The following is a 27,630-nucleotide window of genomic DNA, read 5'->3' on the forward strand; positions in this document are numbered from 1 at the left end:
TTCTATGTAGTTATTAGGTGCACTTAAGTTGTTTCTATTCAACTACATGGGATCCTTGCAACATTTAAGGGTTAATTTCGTATCCTTTCGCATTTTGTTTTATGTGATGTTATTCTTCGAAAGTCCTTTGGTTTGGTTTCGTTTAGTTTCATTTCGTTACAGAATGAAATGAAATTTCAGGATAAAGAAAGACGTATGTACTCGTATTTCGTACTTGTATTTATGACACGCATGCGCTAAAGTTGTTTTTCTGTTTTCTGTTATTTGTTTTTTTTTATCCTTTGCTTCAAATATTGTTGTTGTATTTGTAATTTTCTCAGCATCTTTGGCAGTGCTGAAAGATTGTTGTTATTTGTTGTGTTGTGTTATCGTTCCATGGATGTTTGGACGGACTTTACACGTGAAGGGAATGTAATGTTCAGGCTGAAAGTTGAGAATGAACAAAAAAGAAGGAAGAGAAAGATAGAAAAAAGAAAACTTCAGAGGGGGTGGTGGCAGGGAGGTTGACTGGCTGTGGAGAATGTGAATATCTGTGTGTGTGTATAACATTATTTACAAAATTGTATGTTTTTAAGGTGGTTGATGATTTTTGAAGCATCAGAATGTTTCGTTAATAAATCATCTGTTAGAATGATTATGACTGTGTGACGTTATCACACACACACACACACCCTCTCACACAAATACAAACATTATTGTTGTTGATGTTTTTTAGTCAATTGTAATATTCGTTTAGACTTGCATTTGTTATCAGAATTAAAGTTTATTATATTTTCAATAGTAATGTATTTTTGTTTAGAATTAGTGGTTAAAATCATTTGAAATTTTTAATAATAAGACTAATCAAATATGGGTTGGCTACATTTACCGCTACCCATAACATACCCATTCAGCACAAATACCTTAACTCTAAGCTGCCGTTACCGAAATAACAGTAATTATAATTAGCGCTAAAAAACCATTACCGATATAATCGTTAATACCGTTACCTATAAATGCCGTTACCGATATTCTTTAAATAATTTGAAATTATAAAAACACAATTTTTTTATTTTAATAATTGAGTTTATTGAAAACTACAGAATTAGAAACCAACTATTTTTGTAAATTTTATTAATAATTTTATTCAGGATGAAATTACAGTTATCATTGAAATATAGTTATCATAATATCAGGAAATACCGTTAACACTAAACTAAAATTAACTAAAATATCGGTATCGCTAACCTTAAACAATTTACAAATTTATCAAATTCATTATGGAAAGTTTTGTTTTATAATCATTTAATAAATTTAAACCATGTTTACGAATATCCAGTAGAGTGTCCCTTAGAATTAAATTTTTTGAAATGTTGAAACGGTACCCCCTGAAAACTTTCGTAATGACCTAAAATACCATCAAAAAAATGTTTAGCTTGTTCTAAGAAAGGCAACCCGTGCCGACTTTCGATTTAGTTTTGAGATGCATTTACAAGGGGAAAAATGCATTTTTTCAGTTGTTTTTTTTATTTTTTGCCATTAAGTAATTACTTTTGCAATTTAATTTAAAAGAATCGATATGTGTACGTAATTGTCATTATAATAAGATACAAAAGACAAAAATTGGTAAAAAAATTTTAAAGTTATTAAAAAATCGACAGGTCATTAACGTGTCTCAGGTCACTAGAACAAGAAATGTAGGAACAAAATTAACATATTTAGAGAAATATTAAAACAAAAGTTTATTCTTACTTCAAATATATCCATATTTACTTGTATATGAGTTTTTATCTTCATAGGATACAGTTAACCTATTCGCAGGTATAACCCAAAAAAAATATTTTTTTTAACGGCAGTTTCAAAACTCCAATTTAAAATTTTTAAAAATTTTGTTAAACAAATTTCAGAATTTTTTGATCATCACATGGGAATTTATTTACAACATAATAGGGAATAAATATGTGAAAAAAGTATTTCAATACCTCCTATAGTTTTTCCGTACCTGCGATATAAATTTTGCGATTTTCGAGAAAAAACAAATTTTTTGGCCATATTTTGGCGAATTTCCTTACTGTTATTAATTTTAAGTAAAATCTGTTCAGAATATTATAGTCCAGGTAATTTTAAATATAGTCTGAAAGTTTTCATAAACTCGGAAAACGTTAACCCTTAAATCGTGAAGGTCAAAGTTAAATTTTTTCAATATTTGGAATTTCTCTTGGAAATATAGCGAAATGTTATTTTTGGACCGATTTTGATGAAACTTAAGAAAAGTATAACATGAAGTCTAGTATTTACAAGCACTTCGATTCTTTTAAATTAAATTGCAAAAGTAATTATTTAATGGCAAACATTTAAAAAAAAAACTGAAAAAATCGGTCGGTCAACATTTTTTTGGTGGTATTTTCGGTCATTACGAAAGTTTTCAGCGGGTACCGTTTCAACATGTCAAAAAATTTAATTCTAAGGTCATTGGCGTAGATAGGGGGGTGCTGGGGTGGACAAAACCACCCCAGACTCGCATCTGCCCACCCCAGATAAAAATTTGGAATGTCGCAGAAAGATTTTTTTGGATTTGTAGATTGTTCCGTTAAGAGATTCCTGTGCCCTAGAACATTAATCATGGGGTTTTTGGAACCCAAAAAGTTAAAAAATATTCCAATGCCAATCGTACAACGGAGCACATGTAATGTTTGGTTTTTACAAGCTAAACTAAAGGAGTAAAATCCGCAAGCATTTTGGTTCATTGTTTATCCGACAGGCTAAACTTAGTTATTGTGGATTCGTGTTCACACATATCATCAGCGCAAACATTCTTATCATAGAGGCATTATGCATTACTATTAGTTCTGCTATTTGCGAAAGAAGTTTCTCAGCAACAATGGTTACGTAGTGCAATGCTTCAGGAACGATTTTCAAATTTAGCATTTTTTTTTCAATCCTTTGGTGAAATCAGATTTGCAATATATTCAACCGTTTTTGTTCTACAGAAAAATGTGCTCAAAAATGTGTGTGAAAATTTTCCAAAAAAAGGACGCCAATATTTTTAATTACGCAAAAACCTTCAGCAAAATGATGAAACCCGAAAAACAAATAAAGTGACCTGGTCACAAATGAACTCTAATATATATGTATACAATGTTCCATTTTTAAATATAGAGAGTTTAGATATAAATAAATCTTTTCAACTCAAAAATTGTTTTTTATCTAACTAATATAATAAGGAACAAATAACAGTTTAGATCAAAAGGTTAATTAAAAAAACCCCATTTAAATATAAAAAAAATTATAAAAATATTTTATAAAATAAATTAGCAGTTTTAAATATTGAAAATGAAGTCTTCTGAATTTTATAATATTTGCATAGTCATACAAAATTTAAATTTGAATTTCGCCTTAGTTTGAATATAAAGAGTGAGCCGTTCAATATAGTCGCTTCCGTTAATTTTGGACGAGGTGGTCCACTTACACTTTAAATCGGAAATGCCCTGGGATACCTTTCCTGTGTTATTTAATTCTTTTTTTACAAGAGCCCAATATCTTTCCTAATTTTTTGTTGGAATACCACTCAAGGGCGTTTTTCCATAGTGACATGACAGCACTCTGTGCTGTTTTAAGAAAGGTAAAAGCCGTTTTTGTAGACACTCCTTAATATATATTTCTGTGTTTATCGTAACTGATGTCATAAATGATTGACTTCTTTTACCACAACTTGGGGAATTTTGTTTGTTTTTTTGTCCGGTATTATTCTTGAATTTTACTCGTTCATCAGCCACAAAAAAATCATGCCCAGGAAGTTGTGAAAAGTCTCCATCAGGTGTATTTTTTTTTAAAAAATAGTTACCTAAATTTATATGCTCGTTCTTTTGCTTCTAAGTTTTTTAACGCATTGCGATCTGAAAATTTCTGAACTTTATACGACTATAACGCAGCATTAGCTTTGTCTCTATACACAAAAGAGCTTTACGATCTGCTTTTCTGAGCTATTCGACTTCTTCTTTGGGATAAAGAAATATTTTAGCCATTGTAAGCCCGACTTACTTTTGCCTTGTAAACGCTTTTGCAAAGGTCTTTGAAATATCTATTATTGGATATCAATATTGGCTATATTAATGACTTAGTAATCCAAATATATGTAGATCAAAAATCGAGGTTGTCCTGGTATTTTCCTTACATCTCAGCCATTTGTGGGCAAATTGCCTTGATTTTAAATAGCAATAGCCGGGAGAATTCCCGATATATTGATGTATGAATCAGATAGATTGACGGACATGGCTATGTCGACTCCGCTATATATAATGATCCAGAATATACTTTGTGGGGTAGCAAATAAAAAATGTAGAAATTACAAACGAAATGACAAACTTATAAATACCCTTGCCACTCATGGTGGAGGGTATATTAATAATTTGTTGGACCAAGGATAAGTTTTGGCTGGAATAGTTGTTATAAGTTTTTTTTACTCAATTTTACTTGAAAGTAAAACTGTTAATAACTGTTAGTCAAACATTATACATCATTTTTTATCTCATATTTATGAAAGCTCATGAATCGTAGATTTTAAAGTTATATCTAGAAATATGTTTCTCATCATAGCATCCTTGAACAACTGATAGAAATATCAGCCCATTTTGGGCTGAGATATAAGGAAAATCCTCGATTTTTGGCCTATTTTTTATATATATCTGAATTACTAAATCATTAATATAGACAATGTGGATATCTAATGATAGATGTATCATTGCATCGATGTATATAAGGCTATAATAAGTTGGACCTACAAGAGGTTAAAATCGGTAAAAAAAATGTTTAACTCGATTTTTTTTCACCAAAAAAAATTTTTTTCATTAATTTTTTTTCACTAATAAATATAAAAATTTAATTTAGCTTACCTCAACATAAAAATTGTATTTTAAAGTATAGTTTGGTGAGGGGTATATAAGATTCGGTACACCCGAATATAGAGTAAGTTCGGGTAATGTGGTATACCTATTTTTTATTTGACTATAATTTTTAGAATCTTAATTCGACTGGAACAGTTCTCAGCTGGTGTTCTACTACAAATGTTAGGTTTACATCCATGAAAGTAAAAAAGTCTATTAAGTTCAAGTTTCAAAGAAATTTGGGAAAAAGAGAGAAAACCCATAAACAAGCCATTGAAAAAATTGATATTGTATACTAAACCACATGACCGATTCATAGTATTTTAATTTGTAAATGAGTTGCGTTTTATTTAAATCATCTTCAATGAATGCGGTTATAGTTGGCGGCTGACCAGAAGCTCCTCAATACATTCTTCGCTTCGTAGGAGACATTGAATGACTGATGCGAAAATAATATCTATCTCATTGTTTCTAATAACTCAGATAGCTTTCTTGAAATCTTCCGCTGCCCATTTAATTACTTCACCTTTCTTTGGCATATTATTTGTTTGAAATTCTTTAGCTATACCACATTAGCCGACCACGTGGTTTATTGAAATTATTATAAAATTAAACATATACACTGAATATGATATATTGTTGCATGTGTCCTTCAATAGCAAAAAAGTCAAATGGGACTTTAAAATTAAATTAATGAAGTTTAAAACACGTGATTATAGAAAAAAATCATTTTTAACAGATCACAATAAAAGTCTACTACAAGATCACGCTGTTTTTTTACAACTGACTATTTCCATGACCTGCAAAAATGAAGTACACTCACCCAAGGTTAATTTTCGGAGATCATGAAACAGTTAAGCTTGGTATCGTTACTCCTATGCTCTTATTTTTAGAGAAAGGTAGCTATACCACATTACCCGAACTTAATCTACCTCTTTTACTGTGTTTTTTATTCAAAGTGTGTCTCGTTCACGATCGTAAATGTATCTGGCATATGTTAAAATGTTTGTCTGTTCTCTTTTAGTTTAGGAGTTATAGGACTTTAGAGCTATTTTATATAGTTTTTTGTGGTTTATGAAATTTTGAGTTGAATTTACTTGACTAATTGGTATTACAAACATGAAGGAAAAATATAATGCGCTATGAATGTTGCTTGACAAATCATACTAAAGATAAATCTCAATTTCTAATAAATTATAAATAAAACCAGTTTTGTCTCGTTCGGGAGGGATACCATGTTTATTGCTGATATATTAGAAACTACTAATAGACAAAACCTATATTTTGCATTAAACATTGTGCTACAAAAATATAAATAAAAGAAAAAGCATTTTCAGATTACTTTATTTTTTTACTTTAAAGTTATACAAATGTCGCGTTCGCGACCCGAAGTGAATTTTTGAACAACTTCAAATTTTGTATGACCATAAAGAACCAGTGTTTCAAGTTTTAACAAATTGGGAACGGACATTTTTGTTTCCTCCCTATAATCAATTTCTATTCATAACCAATTTTAAAATTTAGCAAAGGTTTTGAAAAAAATTATCTATGGAAATTTTTGTTTTATAGAATTTTGATAAATTAAAAAATTGAATTTATTAAAATTTATAAACAATTTGATAACAAAAATATCAACACCAATAGAATGATGTGTAAAATGTAGAAAAAGTGCTTTAAAAACACTGCTTAAATGAAAAACAGGACCTTTTTCATCAACACTCTCTCGATTTCCATCACTCTCACACACCACTAAACGCTAAAAGGATGAAAAACAACAACATTGCATGTAAAAGAGCTGTGTGCGTGTGTGAGTGAGTCTGTATGTGTGAATACAAAGCACACAGCTGAGTAGTAGAATTGAAACAACTGGCAGGCAGCATCCAAGTTCGAATTTTAAAAAGACCAGTGGCAAACATTTAACGAATTTCATTGACGACGGTTGTGTGCAGTGTTGTAAGCTTTTGAAATATTTGGATGAATAGAAACCAAAAGAAGAAAAAAAAATCCATCTAGAAAGTCCTCATTTATATTGAGAAAATTAATTATTTATAAAGAAAAGAAAATAAAGAAATTGCTATAAAATTTAGCAAAGAGTTTTTTTTTAAAAAAAAGAGCTACAACTTAAAGTTGAACAAAGGTTTTAAATAATAAAAATAAATAAATAAAAAAAAGATATAGAAAATAACAAATCTAAAATAAAAGGTGAAAATTGTGTGTGAAAAAAGTGTATATACTTTTAGGAAAAACTATGTATGTAACGCGCAGGGAATCTAGAAAAAAGAAAAAGATAAATATTCAAGTTTTATGAGAACTTTTTGTAAAATTAGACATTTGTATCTCATTACAATAAAATAAAAGAAAATTGTTTATTTGTCAGAGGATTATATTTGAATTGTTAAATAAAATAATTAAAAATTAAGGCGTGGTAATTTATGCAACTGTTTTTCCTCTTACTTTTGTTGGCCTCTTAAACAAAATAAAAAAGTTTTTTTTTTTGTTTTTTTTTGAATACGACAAGGGAAATGAGAAGAAGGATGTAAAGGATGCAGATGTAGTGAAAGAAAAAAATAAAACAGAAAACGGTTCAAAACTCCTTAATATTATAACTTTTACTTACGTGCGTGTATTATACAAACACATGCATACATGCACACATACATACACAGGTTTATAAGTATATGTTTGTATGTGTATATGTATGTATGTGTTAGTTCGTAAAAATCGAATTGAAAAGGTGGAGTATGAGTTTCGTTCAGTCCGTTAACGTTGTATATGAAAAATAATATTTGACAGTTGCTTTAAATGGATGCTGTTTTTTTAACAAATAAATGCTCTCACTCTCTTTAGCTGAACAAAAAAAAAAAAAAGAAAAAGAAAAACATAAATAAAAACTCTCTAAAAACTGAACGAAAGAACAAGTGTTAACACCTACACGAATGTAAACTTCGAAATATTTGTGTATGCAAGTGATTGTGTATGTATGTGTGGATGTCTTGAAACAGTTGAAAGTGAGTTGATGATACTGACGCAAATATCAAATCGAAACGTTTGAAAAAAAAACTCAGCTACCAGCCAAGACAGTGTTTACATTCCCCAAAACAAAATAATTCAAACTTTTACTATTTATGAATGAATGCAAATCTTGTTCAAGCTTAATTTGTCAATGCAAAGAAATTCTTTTTAAAAAAAATATAAATTGAAAATTGATTCATAAAAAGTTGAAAATCGTTAAATAAAAATTGTATATATTTTTTTAGTTTAACATCTATTATTCGATATTTTATCGTTTCATATCGATTTAATGTGAGATTGCCAGCACTGACTGACTGGCTTTTAGTTAGGCAGCATCCAGCTGCGTGTTGTTATTTTTGCAACCGAATTCCAAAGTAGCAGGGCAAAAAGTATACAAAATAAATAACAACAACTAACAGTAAATAGAAAATCAGCAACGAAAAATATCATTGCATTTGCCAACGAGCGATGTGCAGTTGAGAGTAGTAAGAGCACATACTCACACGGCAGCCAAGTATGGCAGCATCAAAAATCACGATGTCAGTGCATAGCATACTTTAAGGCGTTACACAAGAATAATTTACCTAGATATCTTTTAGGAGAAAGTGAAAATTTTTTGTGTCTACACAATTCTTTTAAAACAAACTAATTTAAACAATAATAAAACCTATAAAAATTAAACATATTAACAAACATAAAATGCAATTATAATTGAATAAAACACAAAGTCAATAAAAAATCATATATAAAACTATAAAATTCTACGTCATAATGAAATAGTGGGTGTGCCGTTCACAAAATGAAAAGTGAAATGATTACATTTTAGCAAAAATACAAAAAATCAAAATAAATAAAAATTTATTATAAAAATTAAATCCTAAATCTGCAAAATACTGATTGATGTAAATGTAACAATTTTAATTATAAATAAATAAAAGAATAATTTTATGTTCAAGATATTTAAACGAAAGTAAAACATATTAATAAAGACACACATATTTAAACACATATAGACAAATAAAATAGTACGTGACAAAGAGAATTAATATAAAAAAAAACAGGAGAGAATATCCTAGAGATAGAAATAAATAAATAAAGAAAGAAAGCGAGAGCAAGTTGACAGAGAATCTCAAATGAAAGGAAGATACATAATAGATAAAAAACCTACAAATTCGAATTCGTACTTTAGAATTCGAATAACAAGTGTATAAACACTGACATTTTTAGCACGTTTGGATATAAACAACAAAAACAACAACAACAACCACCACCACCACAACAACAATAATAAGAAAAAGTCATTATCATCATTATTTTTGACAACCTACTGGAAACTAGAGAATTTGGAGCAAACAATTTCAAATCTCTCCATACATCAACACATCACAGCTCAACTAACCAACTAACTAACTATATTCTAACAAGTATTCACGCATACAAACACAACTGCACGTACAATTTAAAAAAAAAATAATAAGTAAAATTAAGAAGAAGAACAAGAAAAAGTGTCACACATACACTGAAACACTTGCTTAAAATAAAATCTAATAAAATAAAATAAAAAAACCCAACAATTTTCCTAGTTAAAGTTTTTTAAATTATTAAGGTGAATATTAAATTAAAAAGGTTAACTCCTTCGAGTCCTTCAAGCCTTAAGCTTAAAAAAATAAACTACAAACTAACACAGCCATTAGAGAAGATAGTCACTCAAAGCTATAGAAAGCAAAAAAGTCTAAGACAAGACAACAACAGCATCTTCATTTTGAAATCAAAACTAAAAGTCCTGTTGCAAACGCAAAGGATTTTTTTAGTTGAGTTTGATTAAAACTACAAATCGTCATCCACATCAACATCATCGAACGACAACTTTCCTAAAAACACAATGGGTAACAAGGAAAGTGTTGATGCTGCTGCTAAATTGAATGCTGAAAACTGGGGACATGAGGTACGTAAATTCATGCAGATCAACTACGATTACTACTAAACGCATATTTGCTGGCATAAATTGGCAATTTTCAAATTGGAAAAAAAAAGTATTTTTTCCTAATGAGAAATCAAAAGTAATATTTTGAAGAGTGTGCTGTTGTTAAATTTTTAATAATCGGATTTATTTAAAAGTACATTTTCTAAGACTCCAAATATTTAGATGTTCTAAATAATTTCCTACAGGGACCGTAACGATTATAAGTTCTATTTTTTTTTTTGGATTTTATCGCCTTTTTTTGGGGAAAATTTGGGGAAATTATTGCAAAAATTTACGAATATTTGACTTTCTCATATTGAAAATATATTACTGCCTCCACAGAAAAAACTATATTTCAATTCAAACATTTATCACATATTGAACTGGTTTCAGTTATTTCATAACCGTTTCAATTCAAATATTTGTCACATATTGAACTGTTTTCATGTACTCAAAAACAAAATTTTCTGATATTTTCTATTGAATTTTGAGTTTTGAAATTAATAATTTTGACAATTGAATATATAATTTTCGTAATTGGTTGAACTTTAAATACAAAAATTATTGAATTGATAATTTTCGTAATTGAAAAAACAAAAAATAACAAAAATGTGTTTTCAATTACGAAAATTATCTATTCAACAATTTTTGTATTTAAAGTTCAAACAATTACGAAAATTATATATTCAATTGTCAAAATTATTAATTTCAAAACTCAAAATTCAATAGAAAATATCAGAAAATTTTGTTTTTGAGCACATGAAAACAGTTCAATATGTGACAAATATTTGAATTGAAACGGTTTAAGATATAGTTTTTTCTGTGTCTCGATCAACTTAGAGAGTGAAACAAATTAAAATTGTGTTTTTTGAAATCTAAACGATGCACCTCAGCCATTTTCCAATCGATTTTCAAAAAATCGGTTGTTTTTATAAGGTGGAAGTTGTAACTTTAAGAATATCGTTATTTCCCTACATTAGTTAATAAAAAAGTACTAAAGGAAGTGATCGAGAATAACTATAAGTATTTCTGTAATATAGGGACTCCAATAAAACATAATTGATATATAGAATTTTTTGGGCGTATCAAGTGGTATTTTTTGAGTTTTATTTTCCGCTTAGTTTAACATATAAGAATTTATATAGATGTTTTCGATCTTAAATCGCGATGCTAAAAACTATATTAATCAATTTAAGATCGATCTTATCTCCGGAGTATGTGCATAAACTTATAATCATTTGGTGTGTTCACGTACTTTCCAGTAAAAAATATCCAGTAACTTTATTTTAGAGAGTAAAAATAAATTCTCTCAATTTGAAAAATTACAAAAAAAAGTACGCGAACAACAATTTGTAAAAATAAGTTGTTTTTTATTATAAATCAATTCAAAACCTTTGTATTGTGTTATTTTACATATTTACTTTGCAAACTTGTAAATTGTATTAATTTTCAACTTTTTAGTTTTGTTTATATTTGCAACCATATGTTTTAAACAAATTTTTTATGTTGATATTTTTTACTGGACAAAAAATGTCCAGTAAAAAATATCATGTTCTCTATCTACGAACTGTCACTTTTAATACTCTCTTGCTCTCTCGTTACAAGTTTTTAAAAGTAAACGAACGCAATCCCGTAACTTCCAGTAATAATTTGTACAAATTATTACAAATTATCAAGTACGCGAACACAACCATCAAGTAAATATATAAAACGGAAGGAGAAAGAAATGTCAATGAATGAAATTCTCCAAAATTACTCTCTTTTCACACAATACATTCTCCTAAACTAGGTTTTTGACAAAAGACTTCGGTTTTTGGCTTATTGTTAAACTAAATTAACCGACAAATAATACAAACTCAGAAAATATTTTTTTAATTTGAGTTTTTTAATAACTTAAACAAATAAAAATTTTTGCGGATACCGTGAAATATCTGTGAAATAAGAATCATGTGGAATTTCTCTTTCAGCATGATTTTTATACCCTACACCACCATAGTGGAAGGGTATAATGCTTTTGTGCAGATGTTTGTAACGCCCAAAAATATTGGTCTAACACCCACCTTAAAGTATACCGATCGACTTAGAATCAGAGTACGGAAATAAACAAATCACAACGTTTGCTATCGTTTTGTTCTTTGCAGTGAGTAAAACAAAAACCAAACATAAACAATGAGAATGATTGTCCCATTTTGTTTTGTATTGTTTTTGCTCATGAGCGCAAACTGTACATTAATATAAACGTACGCAGCTAGAAAAGAAAAGAGTAAGAACAATATTGAAACATTTTGATAAAACAACGTTTAACAAACGTTTGGTAATTGATTTACTCATTATAATAGAGAACACAGTACAAAAAAAAACAAAACGAATAAAAAATACGTTTTGTACTCAAATGTACGATTGTAACGGTAAATTAAATAATGTAGATGAGTGAAAAGCTAATCGTTTCGTTTTCTCTCTTTGTTACTTGAAAAGTTTTTGTTTTGTTTTTGCTCATGTACAATATAAAAATTTGGATTTGTTTTGTACATTTTGCAAACGTTTGCGAAATGTTTTGTTTGTTTTCATACTCTGCTTAGAATCACTTTCTGAGTCGATTAAACAATGTCCGTCCGTCCGTCTGGCTGGCTGTCCATGTAAACCTTGTGCGCAGAGTACGGGTCGCAATTTTGAAGATATTTCGATCAAATTTGGTACATATTATTTTTGGGCCCAAGGACCAAGCCTATTGAAACTGGCTGAAATCGGTCCACTATTTCACCTAGCCCCCATACAAAAGTCCTCCTGAAATTGGACTTTATCGGTCATAAATGTTTAATTTATATATGTATCTCCACAAATTCCGCTCCAAATAAGTTTTATATACACAAAATTCATGTCACCAAATTTTGTTACGATCGGTCCATAATTAGTCATAGCCCACTTCCGAAAATAACTCAAAAATATAAATTATTGAAATTTTAAAAGAAAAATGTTTTTGCTCTTTTACTTAGTGTAGGGTATTATATGGTCGGGCTTGACTAGTCAAGTAGCTGATGAAGTAACCAGTTATAAAGCTAGTAAGGTAACTGACGCTATGTAACCAGTATGTGAATCCAATCTTTGCCTACTTTGGACCAGCTATTAGACAGTCCCATTGTAATCAAAAAGAGACAATTGACCCCCTGCCTAGGACATGCCCGAGTTAAAATGACTAGTCACGTGGCTATTGAAGTAACTAGCTCCTACCCTAAATGATGGGTAAAATCACTAGTTCGGTACTGTCTCCTAGAACTGCTGGGACATTCTTATAGTTAGGTGTTTTTGACAGCGTTTCACTTCTTGTTCTGAAGCTTTTAAGGAGAAACATGAATCAAACCAATGGTCTAGTAAATTATTGAAAAATTACTAATCGAATCAACAGATAGCTATCTCTGATGTATCTCACTCAAGTCAAAATTAGATACCGTCTTTCACCACGAACTCAACTCTATTTAAGTTAGTTGCTATTCAAAATCAGTAATAAGTTATTGATACGGATCTTTCGTACGGGATTTTGAATGAAACTAGACTTGGGTAGTTCATGAATAAACTAGTTCAATTGACAGATTCATTTCGTTCACTTAGTTCAACTTATGAAAGAAATATGAACTAAAATGATCCAAACGTAGGTACGCACTGAAATTACCGACAATTTTATTTGTATAAAAACACGTTTTTAACTGAACCCTTAAATGAGTTGTCATTGAATTGAACCATAAAACATAAGTCTAAATGAAACCATTTGCTGGATAACTCCTTAAAGTGTTTAGATGTAAGAATATTAAACGAACATTTGCTCGTTCCGTAAGTCATGTCACATTTCTGCCTGTTTGGAATTTGATATTGATATCATTATAACAATAAGCCCTCCCTGTATTACTATTTTTTATTAATTTTTTGTTTTATTTTATTAAAATAGGTCAATGTTATTTTTCTTGACGTAAGAAACAATTATTGGAATTAGTGCGAAATATTAACAAATCATTGCTACCATCTATCGAATTATTTGCCCCTTCCCATAAACACCCACAAACTACTGTATAAACAAAGAATAAAAATTATCGATTTATTGGCAAAATTGTTCTCCCTAGAAAGACAGAGAGAATAAGAGCAATGAATATTTTCATGGACCTAGGAATATAATTTATTACGTTTGCTTTCACTTTCTTTAAGCATACTGATCTATTCCTCTCTCGTTGATCGTGAAATGTTGAAGATGAAATGCTTTCGTCTCAGGTTGTGGGTGCAAGTATGCAAGTGTGTGTGTAAAATATGTTAATTCCCAGATGTGGGCGACAAACATACTCCCATACAAGAGAAATAAAAACATGTTTATGCTACAGATTAGTGTTGAAAGCAGCAGCATGATCATCTTTATCACCAGAACACAAGTAAATATATCAAGAGCTTTCAAAGTTTGAGAAACGTCATGTTACCACAAACAGCTGCTGTCTGGCTGACGTCGCTAATCGTGCTGGCGTTGATCATGATGAGGTTTTCTCACCACATGCCATACGACAGTGCAGTTTGTTTTGATTTTGTGATCTCAGTTGATCGTAGCAAGTGTGCCAACCTGCCAGCCCGCCAAACTCACTCTAAATACGCCGTGTGTGTGTAATAAATACGAAAGAAATAAACAAAAACGTTTCTACATACATATGTTTTTCATTTAACGTTAAAATCTCAAGAGAGTGTAAAAACGAGTATAAAATTGTAATTATTTAAAAATAAACTCAAATTTTAAATCGTGCCTTTCGTTTTGCCGTAATTGTATATTAAATATGTTTTTTTTTTGTATTCTATTGTTGTTTGTTCTATTTTGTTAATTTGAATTGTGTGTGATTTATAGTGAAATTAAAGTTGCCTTAATGTCTCGATAAAATCCCAAAACAAAAATATACTCGTAATAAATAATGAAATCATAATTATTTTGGCCAACATGTGTTTGTTTTAACAGAATTTTCTTGGTTTCCATGATCCCATAGTCAATTAGTTTGATGAATTCTACTCCGTACGCAATGTTTAATAAAACGCACGGTATTTAATTGAAAATTGTAGTTTTTAGCTTTTTTTGCTTCTAGTTTTCTTGTGGAAATTTAAATAACGTAACTTGTAAAAAGCTTAAACTTCATTATTTTCCTAAATTACAAATTGTGAGTGTGAATGAGTGCAATTGCGAATTATAATTAAAATAATTACAATCTGTCTAACAAACCCATGTTTATTGTCAACCTACTTGCAGCGGCATACCTCTGATTATCTGCAAACAAAATATAAAGTCATTTACAGTGGAACAAAGTGTTAACAAAATTTATGTTGTATTTTAATCATGTTTACCACACAATTATTATTAAGTTTCTTGTATTCAATTTTTACAATTATTATTAAGTTTCTTCTTGTATTGAATTTGTGTGGTTGTTTTTTTTTTTTTTTGTTTGTTGGTGGTTACATTCATAGTTTTTTCAATGCAATATTTTTTTGTTAATACCAGTAATCGTACTATTCAAATTTGTTTATCTAAAGAGTTCGCATGCATTTGTGAATGAAAGTGTTGAAAACAAAAGTTAAATTAAACTCAATTATCACTTGCTTCAGCAAAAAAACAAATAAAATACAAAAAAATCAACTAATAGTTGAAACAAAAAACAAATACTGTGAGTGACAATACAATGGAAACTTTTGAAAACTATAATCCGTAAATTCCAAACTTGGCCTCCAACCAAATATGCATATTGCTAAGATAAATTTAAATTTACTAGGTTTTATTTTAAAATATAATAAATTTCAGCAGTTATAGAATGTGGTTATACTTCTTGTCAAAACAATGGAAACATTTAAACTTCAGCGAGAATACAAATTTAAACAAAAATAATATTCGAGGGACTATACTCAAATCCCTCTATCATTGATTTTCACGAAAATGCCATTTCGATGGTAAAATGTTCAGTAAAACAGCCTTCATCTATGCACTGTGGTTCCAAATCAAAATCTAGGTGGACAAAATTAGTTGGCGCTCTTTTTATATAGAACTAGCTAAAACCCGGTGTGCTTCGCTACCCGTACCGTAAAGATTTACAATATATTTAGTCTATCTAAAATTAGTTTCTGTTCATGTGAAAAACATGGATTTTCTAGATTTAGTCCGCAAACTTGCAAACACTGACGTTGAGCTTTATCAATTGTCATTGCAAATACTAAGCAAATAGGAAACTGCAATCGAATAAAATCAAATGGCATTTCCGAAGTTATAATTCCCAGTTATAAAGGTCGCTCCGATTAGATTGTTCATTAATTGCCTTACTGTAAGTCGAGTGCCATTACAAATACGCAAAGAATCATACAAACAAACAAACACAAATGTATACATACAAATTTTAACATTTACTTAATATTTTTGGTAGTCCGCGCATTTCTGTACTAAATATTAATATTGATAGCTGCTATAGCTGTCCCTATATATAATTTTTCATCACATCTATGGGAGGTGCCACGCCCACTATTGCTATTTTGCCCATTTTTGGCCTAAATAAGTAGTTCATACAAAATTTGAACGCTTTACATACTACAATTATGCAGATAGATATGAATTTTAGTATTTAGATTGTTTGGGAAGTGCCACGCCCACTATTTCAGTCCGCCCATTCTTGTCCTAAATATTAAAATTGATGGTAGAATATCCGTACAAAATGTATGGATTCTATCTCTTATTGTATCCCATATATAAGATTTTTTAAATAATCATCATATGGGAGGTGCCACGCCCTCTGTGGCTACTACTCCCATTTTGCCGCAAATATTTAAACAAACAGTGGAATTGCTCATGCAAAATTTGAGGACTATAGCTATTATAGTTTCCTAAATATTTGATTTTAAAAATTAACTTTGTATGGGAGGTACCACGCCCACTTAAAATTTCAAAACAAAAAGTAGCCTATAGCTCCTTCCAGACATACATAAATATACTGTAAAAATTTCAAGCAAATCGGTTCAGCCGTTTAGCCGTCTATAGATCCCAAACTAATAATAATAAACATACATACATACAGACACACATTCACTTTTATATATATAGATTGGTATCTCCGATTCCAAAAAAAATCTTTAAAAGATCAATATAAACTTTTTTTCAAGTTACAGTAGGGTCTAGATATATAAAAATCAATAATAAATAAAAAAATATTTCTAAAAATTCCATTCCGTAAAAATTAAAAAAAAAATATTTCAGCGGGTGCTGGCGGCTACAATTTTTTACAAAGACATTCCCCAGAAGTTTCTTTAAATGATGTATATAGTCATTGGACGGGCTTCGGCGGTCTTTTTTTTGGCAAGCTATATAACATTCCTAGAAAAAAAAAATAGTTTAAAGGACTATAACAGGAAAATGGAGAGGCCCATAAATATAAGATATACATTTAATAAAAGCCTATATCAATGTTTATATATGTTTTGAAGTATGAATTTCTATATGGTAAAACCATTGAGATATATATAATTTAGTAAAGCAGTAAAATATTAAATTTTAATACCTCAAGTAATACGCGAAAACGAACAGTTTTTTGGCTCTCCTGAAAAGTTGTGTTTTTTAAGATAGAGGGTTTTGAATATAGGCCCTCGATATGTAAAAATGGTTAATAAAAGTTGCCATATGCGAGATTTGGGAAAATGTAAAATTTAAAATAATAAACGACGAAGCAAAAAACTATCTGTGTAAATATTAGGGTATTCAATCGATTAACCGTTAATCGGTTAACCGATTAATTTTTGTCGGTTAACTGTTCGAATAATTTAAAATTGCCGATTTTTAAATAACAAATAAACCGATTAATTTGTGTCGATTAACCGATTAACCGAAATTCCTTTTTTTTACACTTTATATAGAAATATAGTTTTAAACACTCAAATTTTATGTCTTAACTCAAGAACATTCCCTTCTAACAATAGTTTTTTGAAGTATAGCTCCAAAACTAAAACTAAGGAATTTGGAAATGACCTTTTTTCTAGAATGTTCTATGAATAACTTTGTCCAAATGAGTCGGATGACATTACAGAAATGAGTCTTTTATCAGAACTTAAAGAAACTATTAAGAGTATTGAAAATCTAAAAAAAACTAAAAAAAGAACTGAGAAATTGAACATTCTTTATCATGTCTTACTTTTGATTTCTCCAACATCGACAATCAGTGATAGAGTTTTTTCCAAGTCAACTTTTATTAAAACTAAAGAAAAAAATCATTTAAAAAGAAAACATTTAAATTATTTTATTTTGTTTAAAGAGTTTTTCAGATGATCTCACTAAAATCCTAAAAAAAACTCACATTTGTATATGAAAAGGATTGTTGAATTGTTATGTTTTGTTTGTTTTTCAGTTTAAAATTGAAATAGAAATTATTCGGTTAATCGAATAATTTAAAATTAACCGATTAAATCAAAACCCCGATTAATTATTTGCTCGATTAACCGATTAAACCAGAAACCCGATTAATTGAATACCCTAGTAAATATTCAATTAATAAATTAGCAGTTTCAAAGATTATAAAAAAAAAATCATGAGCCAGGTACTGCAGAAAAAGGCCAAAAAAAAATTTAAAAGCAAGAAATTTTAAGAAATTCCTGAAAAAGACTCCCCTGGTGCTTATTATTGATATTCGAAAATTGTAAACTATTGGGTGTATGACATAAAAATGCGGAATTTACAATAAATGGCTTATTTTTTGAACGCGGTTTTAGTTTTTAATAACTTATGTCATTTTGAAGGGTAATATCTGTCATTTATTCCCACCTAGTTATTGAGCATTATAGTTCAAACAACAACGTCTTTTTTCCTTCCAAAATGCCGAATTTTGTACCAACAAAGCGTCATATACGGAACATTTTGCTATACTTCTTTAATTTGAAAAAAAAGTGCCACTGAAGCAAACCGATTGCTCAAAAAAGCTTATGGTGAATGTGTTCCACCGGTTTCAATGTGCAGAAGAAAATGACATGGAAGACAAAGATCGCCTAGGCCAGCCAATTAAGTTTGAAGACCAACAATTGCAGGCACTACTCTGAAAAATTCAACAAGAGCTTGCAAAATCATTGGAAGCTACTAAAGCAGAAATTTCAAAACGTTTGTGAGTATCAAGATTCATCTAAAAGCAGGGAAATTGGCTACCATACGAATTGAAGTCGAGAGACCTTGAAAGACGATTTTGCATGTCCGAAATTATGGTTCAAAAGAAAATAAAACAGTTTAATTTTTGCTTTGAATCCATACTTGCGATGAAAAATGGATCCATTACGATAACCCGAAGCATAAGAGATCGTATGTGAAGCTCGTCCAACCAGACGAATCGACACCAAAGTCAAATATCCATTGCGTTTAGGTGATTCTCTGTCTATTATCAGCAGCTGAAATCAGAACAGACTGTCACAGTGAACCTTCACCGAAAGCAAGTGATTTGTTTGAAGCGAGCATTTGTCGAAATATTCCATCATGACAACGCTCGGCCACATGTTGCAATAACTGTTAAAAAGTATATGATATGAGGTGGTTGGGAAGTTTTGCCTCAAACGATTTGGGATACGCTTCACTTTGGAACAGAGTATCCGATATTGGCTTGATTCGTTCTTGGCCTCGAAGGATGAGCAGTTCTATTGGCTCGGTCATAGCAAACAAATGCCAATACTTGAAATAAATTTATATTGTACAAAAAAGCCCAAAATTTTAAGTCATACACCCAATAGTTTTCGAACTATTAGCCACAGGGAAAATTATGTTGGTCTTGATTGCTATTGCACCGTGAAAAACCTCGACTTTCTAAAAAAAAACATACTGCTCGTATACAATATCAAAAATCAACAGACCTGTGTTTGGTACTTTTTTTAAATTCATACCTTTTAAGTGAGAAACTCTATTTGGTACTATTTTGGCCACCTATGTACCTTTTAAACTAATAAGCTTAGAAATAAATTTAAAGTCTTGCTCTTTACCCACATATATTTTTGTACTTTTAATTAAATTTTAAAAATTGGTTCTTCCAAATAACTTATTAGTGTTATTTGGAACTAGAATGGGAAGGTGTTAATTTGGACAAAACTGGGTAAAAAGTTTGGTACTTTTTTAAAATACATTTTTTCTTGATTTGAATCGTTTTAGATATACTATCTGTGTCATAAAAGATTTCGCCAAATATTAAGTATTTCGAAATTTGAAACTTGACGGGTGTTAAATAGGGAAAGAGGAAATTTGTACTTTTTCAATATTTTAAATTATTTAGCTAAAGTTAGAATTAAATATTGGATGCTTAAAGGTATTAATGTACCATAAAGATATAACAACTGGTAGTTTTTGAATTTGCTATAAATGAGGGACCTTTCATTATTAGAATCCGAAATGAATTAGAATCTACAAATGAGGATATTATGGTATTTTTTCTATTGATATTGGGGACATGTTATCCTGAATGAGTGTTAATTCAAAAAGGTGTACTTTTTGTCTTATATTGAATTTCTTTAATAATGCATCTAGGAACACTCTTTCTTTATTCCAATAGTACTTTTTTAATTCAGTATATTACCAAACCGTCCTTTTTCTATGTGGAGCACTATTTACCGACTTATAGCCACGTATCTGTTTATCTGATTATCATCATCTTTTTTCCATATAGACCATGGCTTTTAGTTCTTTGGTTTCTAAAACAAAATATTAAAAATGTGCATTCTAAAGTTCGTCAAAAAATAGTTAGATTAAACCGATTTTCCGAATCCACCATATTACTACTTATTATTAATATATTAAATATATTCATGATATTTTTGGTAGAATTTAATTTATATCGATTTTAGGTTGAAAATAAAGTCATCACAGATTATCATCATCTTTTTTCCATTTAGACCATGGCTACGTTTATATTTCAATTCCTTTTATTTTACTACGTTATGGCGGCGAATAGCACTGGATAAGCGAGTATGTATACATATACGAGTCGGTATAAATATTCATTAAAAAATATGATAAAATCATCTGGAAAGTCTGGAGATGTGTTTAATAGCTAATATGTACTTTGATTCTCCAATACTTTTTATCAGTTTATATGAGGTATACGAATTATTGATTCCGGTTGTAATATGTTGGACCCTTTTAAATAGCACAAACAATATAGCATTTAAAATAGGTTTTCTGGCGATCTCAGAGTGTAGGGCAGGGTTCTTATGCCCCCAATACTTATTTATAACTGTACTATTTACTTTAATAAAATACAAAAACATAATTAAGTTTAAATTTAAATTTCAATAAACATACTTTAACTACAATTTTATTTTTCAGCGTGGCAGCCGTTATCACGGCTATCGTCACAATCAACGTTCCCAGTCTTTAAATCGTGGTCAAACTCTTTCTCAGGCGGACGTGACCGGGATGTGGTGACATCGGGGTGCATCAGGTAAAGGTTGCTATCGGCTTTATCCAATTTCAAAATTCTCTCTCTTTTAAATGCAATTTGCAATGCTCTATTATACTAAGTAATATTCAATTATCTCTTTCTATTTGCCAACAACAACAAAAATTTTAGCTCAAACCGGCGGTGGCTGTACTAGCTGTGCCATGGGTAATAAGTTGAGCTGCTCGTGCGCACCATTGATGCGCAAAGGGTATCGTTACGAAGATTCTCCATGGCAAAGTTCACGACGTCGTGATGGACATTTATTAAGGTTGTTAAAAATATTTACATAAGTTTAGATAACAAAAATACTAACTACAATATGAATTCTTTAAGTTAAAGACAATAACACTAAATATTTAAAAAGGGAGTGGTAAAAAATTTATATATATTAATTAATTTAATAAGAATTTGCCATGACTGTAAAGTTTGATATATAGAGGTTCAATACCTACATGTGGCAAAGAACTCTAACAAAATGTGTGCTTCAAAATCCCTTAATTATATAAAAATTCAAACAATTAGAGGATTTGCAAAATTTAGAACATTAGTTCTGTTCAAAAATTTAAGTTTTCTTACAAAAACTACACTTAAATGCTTCGAAGGATTCAATATATTTTTAAAATGCCCATCATTATGAGAAGGTACTTTTCTTTATTTTTATCTAAAAATACCAATTGAATTGATTAGTACTTTTGGGTAAAATACTTGTTGCTCAAACGTTGTTCAGATAAGAATACTTTGTTAGCATTTAATTACTATTAGTTCTTTGGTTTGTAAACCAAAATATCAAAGATGTACTTTTTAAGTTCGTCAAAAAATGGTTAGATTAAACAGATTTTCCGAATCAACCAGATTACTACTTACTATTAATGTATTAAATATAGTCATGAGATTTTTGTTATTGAAATTATATTTTTTTAGTATTTATCATATACTATTCATGCATCAATTTAACGCATAATATGTCCAAAATTTGGATGGACATATAACTGCCTGGTTTTCACAAAATCGGTTTCGTAAAAACCTCATCACTCTTTTCTATTCATTTGTAAAACGTCTTCAATAATTTTTTATTTAGTAAAAATTTTATATATATTTGAAAAGAAGACACAATTTTCTATACACTGATATTTAATACGAATAGCTAAATGGAATGAAAATTAACAACTCGTAATTTGCATCTTGCATGTTGGGTAATGCAGTGTTCGATAATGCCGCAAGAAAAATATATGAGAAACAAAAATTAATTTTTAAACTCATATTTATCTTAAACTTTAGTAGGAAATTAACAACTCACAGTATAAGATATAAGACTGTTATGCTGATTAATACTTTGTATTCGAAAAGAATTTGAAGTCATTTAAATCAGTGGACTTCATAAAGAGAACATGGTACAATGTATTAATGTAATCTGATCGGCTATTGATTGTGAATTTTGTTTTAAATTTAATAACGTATGAAATTTTTACAATTTTATTTCAATATATTCTCTTAAAAATGATTTTATTTTGAACACAAGAATTATCCTTGAATCAAAAAATAAATCTTCTATTTTTTAAAGACTTTCCTCAATTGTAAGCCATTGTATGGTTAACAGCCAAAAACGAATATGAATTCGGAGCCAAAAGAACTGCTCATCTTTTGAGGCCAAGAACGAATGAAGCCAATATCGGATACTGTGTTCCCAGCGAAAACGTTCTATGGATCACAATCTGAACTATAAAACGGTTGAGGTAAAACTTCCCAACCACTTCATTCTAAATACTTTTTAACAGGTATTGCAACATGTGGCCGAGCGTTATCATGATGTAATATTACGGTTTCATGTCTGACCGTATAATCTGGGCATTTTTCGGAATCAATTGCGTTCGGCACAGGTTCCTAGTGATGGTCTGGTCAGATTTCAGCAGTTAATAATAGATCATACACTTTTTTATCCACCATGGATATTTGGCTTTGGTGTCGATAATGGATCCATTTATCATCGCAATTCAAGCATCATTTCGGACATGCAAAATCATGTTTCAAGGTTTCTCGGCAAGAGCTTCAAGCTCTTGTAGAGTTTGACAACAATCTTCATAGAGTAATGCCTCCAATTCTTGGTCTTCAAACTTTTCTGGCTAGCCTGGGCGATATTTGTTTTCCTTATCAAAATCACCACATCTGATCGCACAAACACATTCACCATAAGCTTTGGTGAGCAATCAGTGTGCTCAGGCGACACTTTTTTTTCAAATTAAAGAAGTAAAGCAAAACTTCACGCATATAACGCTACGTTTGCACAAAATTCGACATTTTTGAAGCAATAAGAAATTTGTTGTTACACTATAATGTTCAATAACTAAATGAGAATAAATGACAGATATATACCCTTTAGAATGATATATAATTGTTTAAAAACAAATATCGCGTTCAAAAGTTACACCATATATTGTAAATCCTACATTTTTAAGTCAAAAATACCCTCCTTAAATAATAATGTATTAAGAAATGTACTATGTAGTATTGTCTGAAACATAGAATAAAATATACACAGAAGAGTTACTAAGAGACTAAAAACCTAAGTCTTGCAACATCAAAATACATGTTAATAAATGTATTTTGTTGTTATGTCAGCCATACAATTTGGGAGAGAGTAATTATTTTTACTCTCAGCTTACTCCCAGTTGCGCCTCTAGTTCTACTCTATAATGTGAAAGCTCAACAGCTTTCTTTATTGCAACTCAACATTTTGTTCGGATTGAAGCGAAAGATTTTGTATATGTATATCAAAATTGATAATTTGAAGCTCCCTAAAATCACATGTCACATTTATAAAGTGATTTAAATATATTTATTTGTAATTTACTTAACCCAACTATATAATATTCGAAAATTATAAATATTCAAAATCATATTCATTATTTTGTGGATATTAAAAAAAAAAAAATATTTTACTGGATTATATTAAATACCAGTCAATTACTGATTTGATAATAACATATTATTTATTATTTACTTTTTTGGATTTTAATAAATCCATGACTCCATCAAAATATTTAGTGTTATTGAACATATTTCCAATATTTTTTAATATTTCTGTGTTAAAACATATTAAACTGTACATAAATATTTTTATTATTTTTAAAACTTATATAATTCATTGTTCATATTTATGTTTTAACAAGTAAAAATTTTGTTTTCTTTTACATACAAAAAACCAAACAAAAAAAAAAAACTTTAAATGTTTTGCAACCCTGTTGTCCTTCACTAAATTTAAAACTCCTACTACTGCTACTAATTTACTACTACTACTACAACTACCAACACATACAACAAACATTTCTTCTATCGTTGTCCTTCTGCCTCAACTTTCCAACAACAACCTCTGATCTTCATGCAATATTTTGACCTTTGACAACAAAAAATATGAAAAAATATACACACACCACAACCATCACCACCACCTCCACATAAATAAATAAATAAATGATAATTGGCGATCTATTGAAAATTTGAAATAAAAAAACTGCAAACCGAATCATCAAAATTTTTGTAACAACCAAACACCAACGAACTCTACAAACGAACTACAACAACCAATTGAAATAAATCCTGTCTATTTGATCTTACAAATTACAAAAAATCAAACCAACCAACAATCGATCAATTGAAATGAAACAAACGAAAAAAAAACAATCAACAATCAATTAATAATTTCAAATTTTATTTACCTCCTTCTTATGTATTCATATACTTAAATAAATGTGTGTGTGTCTCATTATTTATGTGTGTGTGTGTGCGTGTGTGTGTGTGTGTAACTGCATGTGTGTTTGTTTGTTTGCCAAATGACTGGTTCTAATACACCACAGTTCGTTCAGGTTATGGGCGGAGGTATTTCACGTTTCAGCCAGTGGCGCTGGAACTGTTAAATGGCAACAAGTATCAGAAGATTTGGTTCCTGTCAATATATCATGCATACAAGATTCGCCCGAATGTGTTTTCCACATAACGGCCTACAACAGTCAAGTGGATAAGATCCTAGATGTGCGACTTGTACAACCAGGTTGGTATTAATTTTACAATTAAATGAATTTACTATTTTACTACAATATACATTATAATATTTGCTTTAGGTACACGCATTGGCCAGGCCTCGGAATGTTTTGTTTACTGGAAGGATCCCATGACCAATGATACATGGGGTCTCAACTTTACTTCACCCATTGATGCCAAACAATTTCGTGAATGTTGTGTAAGTATTCCCCAAACGGTTAAGCAAAGCCAACCTGGAATACTAACTATTTCATAATAAATACTTATTTAATTAATATACATAATATGTATTTTCATAAATAACTATCAACGACAACAATGTTCTGTGCTGACATTCTACCACACACACACACACTCAATTTTGTATTCAATTGTCTCATGTTTTCGCCCAGCTAAACTACTTACATACTCTTTTCTTCCAGTGTATCTTCTATATATTTTTGTATATGTTTAGCGCTCGTTCTTAAAATCTTTGTGTATTACTACCACTTTCCACGTTTGCTTTGCTTTCGCCGTCCCAAACAAGGTTCAGAGTGCAAATCCAAAACAAATAAATTAATTAATTAATTGTTTATTTAAACAATATTAAAAAAATAAACGATTCGATCAATATCTATCAAAGATGATTTGCCCTTAAACGTTTCAGTTTTCGGATTTACATATTTACATATAAAATTACATAATATTGAAAATTGTACATACACATTTTAACAAAGAAAACTAAATTAAACAAATTAAGATATTATGTATGTAAATAATTAAAAAATCGTTATAGTTAGGTTTCACATTTCTTACATTTCGTTCGTTCATTGAAATATTCATTAATCCGTTCATTCATTGCTTTCATTCATTTGAACAAACAGATCAACACTTTAAATATGTTGTTACGTTTTAACCTTTTCAAAACGTTTGGTTTATTTCCTTTAAATAAACCGGATACTTTTGATTGCAAATAAAAGCCGTTTAGTAGTTTGAAAATTGTAACAACTCTTTATTTATTTAAAAATGTACAACAACAGAATTAAATAGTCACTCAATGTTTTTTTTTATACACGTTTATAAATTCTCAGAAATACAGACACTTTATAATGTACACGAATTCACTTGAAAAATACAGCACACTTTAAGGCACTCAGTTGATGTTTATTCGAAATGCGTCTCTGATAAACACACTCACGACTGCAACTTTTGCCACTATTTATAACACTGCCATCTGCACTCTAGATTGCTCTTTAACTGTCAAAGTTCGAATATTCTAGATCATACGCCATCTGTGGTTACTTTCTACAATGTTCGTTAACTGAATATTCGAATTCAAAGAGCGTTGCCAACTTACGATCAATGGCCAACTGAAAGCTTTTATTTAATAATGTCCACAGATATGTTACAGTTTGCTATTACAGCTATGTTATTTGAAAACATTATGCTACTTTTAAATCAGCCCTTAAAATCGTTATATTTGAATTCAAGTACAATTTCGTAACAATATATTTATACATCTTTATGTGACCTGCAACAAAATTAGAAATTTGAAAATTTACACGCAGAGAAAAAATATAGTTGTACTTGTTTACCATAACCATTTAAAATTTTTTACGAGTTTCTTAACAATATTATGATTACTGTAATTATGTATATGATTGCGGTAACCATAATATGATTGTAGCAATCATATATATGATGGTAGTAAAAAATATATGTTTATGGCAATCATGATCATTATGAATTATATTGGGTGTATGACTCCAAAATTCGGGTAAAATGGGTATTTTTTCCTTGAAGAAATTTTTGGTCGCTTAGTTGGATGCGAGTTGGATATCTATCAATATAAATGTTTTGTAACTCAAGACATAAAATTTTTGATATTTTTTTGCAAAATCTAAAACTTTTTTTTCAAAATGGAACCTTTTTATACCCTACACCACCATAGTAAAGAGGGTGTTATGCTATTGTGCAGATGTTTGTAACGCCCATAAATATTAGTCTAACACCCACCTTAAAGTATACCGATCGAATCACTTTCTGAGTCGATTAAACGATGTCCGTCCGTCCGTCTGGCTGGCTGGTTGTCTGTTCATGTAAACCTTGTGCGCAAAGTAGAGGTCGCAATTTTGAAGATATTTCGTTTAAATTTGGTACATACTACTTTTTTGGCCCATGAACCAAGCCTATTGAATCTGGCTGAAATCGGTCCATTATTTCACCTAGCCTAGTCCTCCCGAAATTGATTTTTATCGGTCACAAATGTTTAATTTATATATGTATGTATCTCCACAAATTCCGCTACAAATAAGTTTTATACATACAAAATTCA

At 29.8% G+C, this 27,630-nt stretch overlaps 2 protein-coding genes across 8 annotated transcripts in view; both read left to right on the top strand.

The window, feature by feature from the left end:
- The first annotated feature begins 9,756 nt into the window (after nt 1-9,756).
- On the top strand, nt 9,757-21,429 carry LOC135953205 (uncharacterized). The gene is made up of 3 exons (XM_065502969.1): nt 9,757-9,819; nt 21,167-21,287; nt 21,411-21,429. Exons 1-2 carry the CDS (start codon nt 9,757-9,759, stop codon nt 21,263-21,265), a joined length of 162 nt encoding a protein of 53 aa, XP_065359041.1. The 3' UTR covers nt 21,266-21,287; nt 21,411-21,429.
- Nucleotides 21,417-27,630, top strand: part of sif (still life) — a 238,008-nt gene continuing 231,794 nt past the window's right edge. For 6 of the 7 annotated variants that reach the window (XM_065502960.1, XM_065502958.1, XM_065502964.1 and 3 more), the window contains exons 1-3: nt 21,417-21,549; nt 25,133-25,326; nt 25,397-25,515. In XM_065502960.1, the coding sequence (XP_065359032.1) occupies nt 21,443-21,549; nt 25,133-25,326; nt 25,397-25,515 (420 nt within the window). In that variant the 5' untranslated portion in view covers nt 21,417-21,442. The remainder of the gene's footprint in view (nt 21,550-25,132; nt 25,327-25,396; nt 25,516-27,630) is intronic. The other variant, XM_065502962.1, reaches the window with a different exon arrangement.

The sequence above is a fragment of the Calliphora vicina genome, chromosome 3 (genome assembly GCF_958450345.1).
Source record: "Calliphora vicina chromosome 3, idCalVici1.1, whole genome shotgun sequence".
NCBI lineage: Eukaryota > Metazoa > Arthropoda > Insecta > Diptera > Calliphoridae > Calliphora > Calliphora vicina.